The sequence below is a fragment of the Pleurodeles waltl genome, chromosome 5 (genome assembly GCF_031143425.1).
Source record: "Pleurodeles waltl isolate 20211129_DDA chromosome 5, aPleWal1.hap1.20221129, whole genome shotgun sequence".
In the NCBI taxonomy this organism is placed as follows: Eukaryota; Metazoa; Chordata; class Amphibia; order Caudata; family Salamandridae; genus Pleurodeles; species Pleurodeles waltl.
The window spans coordinates 76,857,113-76,863,176 of NC_090444.1; the positions used below are offsets into that span (position 1 = coordinate 76,857,113).

At 48.4% G+C, this 6,064-nt stretch overlaps 1 protein-coding gene across 1 annotated transcript in view; it reads right to left on the reverse strand.

Annotated features, from left to right (window-relative positions):
* The window catches only part of LOC138296989 (EMILIN-1-like), a 32,683-nt gene extending 29,535 nt beyond the window's left edge, over window positions 1–3,148 (reverse strand). The window contains exon 1 of the mRNA XM_069236506.1: window positions 3,001–3,148. Coding sequence (XP_069092607.1) covers window positions 3,001–3,148 — 148 coding nt within the window. The remainder of the gene's footprint in view (window positions 1–3,000) is intronic.
* Between the last annotated feature and the right edge of the window lie 2,916 nt (window positions 3,149–6,064).

Consider the following 6,064-nt stretch of genomic DNA (forward strand, 5'->3'; position numbering starts at 1 on the left):
TGGTAAGCAGGGCACTCCATCACAAACCCTCAGTCCACATGCCCTATTGTAAGCAGGGCACTCCATCACAAACCCTCAGACTGCATGCCCTATGGTAAGCAGGGCACTCCATCACAAACCCTCAGTCCGCATGCCGTACTTTAAGCAGGGCACTCCATCACAAACCTTCAGACTGCATGCCCTATGGTAAGCGGGGCACTCCATCACAAACCCTCAGTCCACCTGCCCTATTGTAAGCAGGGCACTCCATCACAAACCCTCAGTCCACATGCCCTATTTTAAGCAGGGCACTCCATCACAAATCCTCAGTCCGCCTGCCCTATTGTAAGCAGGGCACTCCATCACAAACCATCAGTCCACATGCCCTATTGTAAGCAGGGCACTCCATCATAAACCCTCAGTCCACATGCCTTACTGTAAGCAGGGCACTCCATCACAAACCATCAGTCCACATGCCCTATGGTAAGCAGGGTACTCCATCACAAACCCTCAGTCTGCCTGCCCCATTGTAAGCAGGGCACTCCATCACAAACCCTCAGTCCGCCTGCCCTATTGTAAGCAGGGCACTCCATCACAAACCCTTTAGTCCGCATGCCTTACTGTAAACAGGGAACTCCATTACAAACCCTCAGTCAACCTGCCCTACTGGAAGTAAGGCACTCCATTACAAACCCTCAGTCCATATGCCTTACTGTAAGCAGGCCACTCCATCACAAACCCTCAGTCCACATTCCTTACTGTAAGCAGGGCACTGCATCACAAACCCTCACTCACTCCACCTGCCCTATTGTAAGCAGGGCACTCCATCACAAACCCTCAGTCCATATGCCTTACTGTAAGCAGGGTACTCCATCACAAACCCTCAGTCCGCCTGCCTTACTGTAAGCAGGGCACTCCATCACAAACCTTCAGTCCACATGCCCTATTGTAAGCAGGGAACTCCATCACAAACCCTCAGTCCACCTGCCCTATTGTAAGCAGGGCACTCCATCACAAACCCTCAGTCCGCATGCCTTACTGTAAGCAGGGCACTCCATCACAAACCCTGAGTCCGCCTGCCCTGTTGTACGCAGAGCACTCCATCACAAACCCTCAGTCCGCCTGCCCTATTGTACGCAGGGCACTCCATCACAAACCCTCAGTCCGCCTGCCCTATTGTAAGCAGGGCACTCCATCACAAACCCTCAGACTGCATGCCCTATGGTAAGCAGGGCACTCCATCACAAACCCTCAGTCCGTATGCCGTACTTTAAGCAGGGCACTCCCTCACAAACCTTCAGACTGCATGCCCTATGGTAAGCAGGGCACTCCATCACAAACCCTCAGTCCACCTGCCCTATTGTAAGCAGGGCACTCCACCACAAACCCTCAGTCCACATGCACTATTGTAAGCAGGGCACTCCATCACAAACCCTCAGTCCGCCTGCCCTATTGTAAGCAGGGCACTCCATCACAAACCATCAGTCCACATGCCCTATTGTAAGCAGGTCACTCCATCATAAACCCTCAGTCCACATGCCTTACTGTAAGCAGGGCACTCCATCACAAACCCTCAGTTCGCCTGCCTTACTGTAAGCAGGGTACTCCATCACAAACCCTCAGTCTGCCTGCCCCATTGTAAGCAGGGCACTCCATCACAAACCCTCAGTCCGCCTGCCCTATTGTAAGCAGGGCACTCCATCACAAACCCTCAGTCCGCATGCCTTACTGTAAACAGGGCACTCCATCACAAACCCTCAGTCCGCATGCCTTACTGTAAGCAGGGCACTCCATCACAAACCCTCACTCACTCCACCTGCCCTATTGTAAGCAGGGCACTCCATCACAAACCCTCAGTCCGCATGCCGTACTGTAAGCAGGGCACTCCATCACAAACCTTCAGACTGCATGTCCTGTGGTAAGCAGGGCACTCCATCACAAACCCTCAGTCCGCCTGCCCTATTGTAAGCAGGGCACTCCATCACAAACCCTCCGTCTGCCTGCCCCATTGTAAGCAGGGCACTCCATCACAAACCCTCAGTCTGCCTGCCCCATTGTAAGCAGGGCACTCCATCACAAACCCTCAGTCCCCCTGCCCCATTGTAAGCAGGGCACTCCATCACAAACCCTCAGTCCCCCTGCCCCATTGTAAGCAGGGTGGTTCATCAGCTTTCTGTCGGTGGTGCTCCTGTTGGCTTGATTGACAAAAAGTTTAGTCTTACAAAGCGCTGGCTGGTGGAATAATGGCATCACAGCGCCCACTCTATTTAGGGCAGGTGGTTTGATTCACTTTTTTCTGGTTGTCACCACCTGGAAAGCCTGGCATAGATGAACAAACACATTAAAATAATGACCCCCCACACCCACAGAAAAAATACCCAAGTTTGGAGGTAATTTCTTATTTGTTTTTCAGAAACAAACTCCTAGTTTGGAAGTTTGTTTTTTTAAATAAAAAGTTTGGTAGACGGCCATTAAAACCAACAGTGGCTGTCCACCATACTGTTGGTACCGATGGAGGGAGCACCTTCCCAGCGGTTCCTCTTGAAAGTAGAGAGCTCACTGCTGGATCAGCGGTGATCTCTGAATATGGCGATCCTCTATCCATCAGGGAGGGGGACATGATGTGCTCCGTCTCCCCGAATGCCAGAGGTAAATCCGCCAAACCCTACATCTGGCCCAGAGTCGACATTTCCTAGATGTTCAATTAAAGAGTTGCTCATTTAAAAACCCAAACTGTGACTTGATCTGTTTTAGGAAGAAGTTCCCTGAGGAAGTGGCTGTCTTCTGTTGTGCCTGTGTTGTAGAGGGACTGGACTATCTGCACGCCAGTGGAGTCATTTATCGGGACCTGAAGCCGGAGAATCTCATTTTGTATAAGCACGGATACGTCAAAATGGTAAAGTCCTTATGAAAGAATGGACAGATGGCGCCTGCGCTCTATGGCGAGAGGTCTGTATGGAGAGCGCGCGTGCCCACAGATAGACTCCATGTGTGATTCCATGCCCTGGACACAGACTGTACGTGATGCTACAAACTCCATCCTGGCTACGTGTAGTTTTAGGTTCTGTGGATCCGCTGAAGGTGTTGTCCAGTTCCCATGGAAAAGTGATCGGTCTAGATCCAGGCTGTAGGCATAATCTTTATGTGCTGTTCTAGGATCCAGGGACATGATGTATGCTGAAATCAGGAACATACTGTGCAGGTCAGTGAGACCCGAAGGGCAGTATGTACATTCCACCTTCAGGGGATCACTGCATGTATAGCTGTAGCACCTATGACAATATAGTTGTACAGTTGCTATTCCTTGGGTACGTGTGTCTATGTATGTTCATAAGGCCAAGATGGAGTAGTTCATGAGAAGTTAGAGAGGGGTGTTGCAGCAGGGAAGAGATGGGTGGGAATGTGGGCTAGGTCGAGGAGACAGGCACGATAAAGAGGGGAATGGCTAGGGATGCCCACTGCATGGCTGAAGAGGGGGCCTCCATAGGGTTAGAGGTGGGTATGGATGTGTGTGGGTGATCTAGGTTTCTATGTTTTTGATGACGTGAACAAGCTCAGTTACACGTCTCCCACAATGTAATAAAAAGATCCCAGATTCCCCGTGGCAGTGCCACAAACCAACGTTGGCCCCATTTCCGATAGAAAACCTTTCGATCTCAAGGATTCCAAGACTGTGCTCATTTGAGAAGGTAGTTCCTCCACTACAGAAGTCCAGCGACCCAAAGATTGCACATGCATTGCGTTTCTCAGGAAACGTGTGCATTGTGTTTCTCGCATCGGGAAACGTGGACACACACACGACAACCAATTCAGTATAATCCAGCCTCAGCTGGACATAGGAGTCTACCCTGTTAGGTAACACAGGTGCTGTAATCCCTGCTCCTGGTCATTAGATTGGGAACTGCACAACTTCCACAAACAAGGCTCATTCTATTGCTAAGATGGACCCTGTGTGGGTGTTCAATCCCTGCCTAGTGGAGTGAGGCCTACGGGCTGTTCTAGCATGTGATGCAGACTCCACCACAGGATCATAAGGAGTGGCCAAAGTAGTTAAGATGGCGCGGGTTACACAAATGAACATTGTCTTCTTGGGAAATCACCTGAGGTGTCATGTAGGTTTTGGCCAAGCAGGAACGGCACCATAGTTTGGAGTTGCTACAACCAGCAAAACTCATGGTTTCCCTTCTCTTTTGAGAGGCGTGAGACATCACATGACTTACGCCAGCAGATCTTCCATTGGTTCTGCTGATGTGATGTGAATTTGTTTATTGAAAACAAAACAAACTTGTGGAGCAGGCTTAGCAAACATGATGCCAACTCACCAGGGTTCAGTTCCATTGTCTGGTAGGGATGTCTAACTTTGGTAGATTGTTGTCTGAGAAGGGGGCAAAGGTCATACCGAGGGTCATAACCTCTGCTGAGCTTGTGATCAGGAGGGCCACCCACAGGGGTCTGAATTGGACTGGTAATTTTCAGTGTTGTTCTAGCTGATTCTCCCGGAGGATCAATTTCAAGTCTGATGTCATTCAGTCTGTCCTTCAAGTCTTTTAAGACTGTACGATGGCAGCAGCCGGATAATAGTCAAGTCAGTAAGTTATTCGACAAAATTGTTACTTTTGCCTGATGATATGTGATGTGAAGTCTGTAGTCGTGGGAAGGGAACCTATGTTCACTGTGAGAGCTTTGAAGCTTTTTAAATATGTCTCTCAAGCAAATCCAAGGGAAAAACGTCATTGTCTGAAGCCATTGCGTAGCTTATTCTCAAAATCAGTGGTTCCCAACCTTTTGACTTCTGTGGACCCCCACTTTATGATTACTGGAACCCGGGGACCCCCACTGACTCATTATTGGAGTCACACTAAGTCATTACTGTAAGCTAGGGACCTTATCTGTTAATATTGTTTAATTTTCTAAGCAGGCACGGACCCCCTGAGGAGGCTTTGCGGACCCCCAGGGGTCCCCGGACCACAGGTTGGGAACCACTGCTCTAAATATACCCCAAAAGCAATGACTGAGATATGTAGTGTATATACTGATTACGCATGTGTTTACGTCACCTTCGTTTGTCATATGGTGAGATGGGTTTTCAGATGCTAGTGTTATGTACTTGCAGGTGGACTTTGGTTTTGCGAAGGAGTTACGGAAAGGGGAAAAGACTTACACGTTCTGCGGGACCCCAGAGTACCTGGCACCAGAAATCCTCCGCAACGAGGGGCATGACTTCGCAGTGGATTTCTGGATGTTGGGAATTTTAGCCTTTGAAATGATGGTGGGACGGTGAGTATCTCGACTATTATAGGGTCACGAACGTGGAGTCCAGAGTGAGATATTATTTGCTCTATAGTCATTGGAACCAAAATATAAAAATAAGTCATTCTTTATTGATATGTGGAAGGTTGGATCACTATAAAATGTACATCTCATCCTAGCCTTGCATGTACCTTTCAAAGGTAATCTTGTTTCTTATTAGTGAAAGTTATGTAGAAGTCAGTTAATTAAGTACAGCAGAGTGACTGTGGTGTGCCCTCATAGACCCTACTCTTGAGATAGCTGCCATAGGACAGACAAGCAGACTTTACATTCCGAATGGCATGCATGCCCAAAGGGTCTTCCTCTTTCCATGCCCAGGAGTGCATTACTTTTTTATGCTCCATTTTAATGGACTTTTTTCAAAGTGCACGTGGTTCACGCCATGGACGTCGATTCACCAGAACACCAGGGGTAGCGGAAGTGACATCAAACACCCTTTGCTTTACCCTATGATGTCACAGGAACTGGCATCACAACACCTTTGACCTCTGACATCACAGGAACTATCACTGCATGGCCATTGGCATGGCACCATCACACAAAGTGATGCATCTGACCTTTGGTTAGTTACATCAGACAGAAAGGCTGCAAAATCTCTAGCTGCAAATGAAAGACTCTGTAAAAAACATAGTTTATACAAATCTTATTGAAAATACTGCTACATACATTGCCTGCATCAGGATAGTATCCTTAGATACAAGGTTGAAATAATGCAGCATCTGTTGATAACCTATTGAATGGCGTACAACATAACAAAATATGCTGGCGAAGTTGC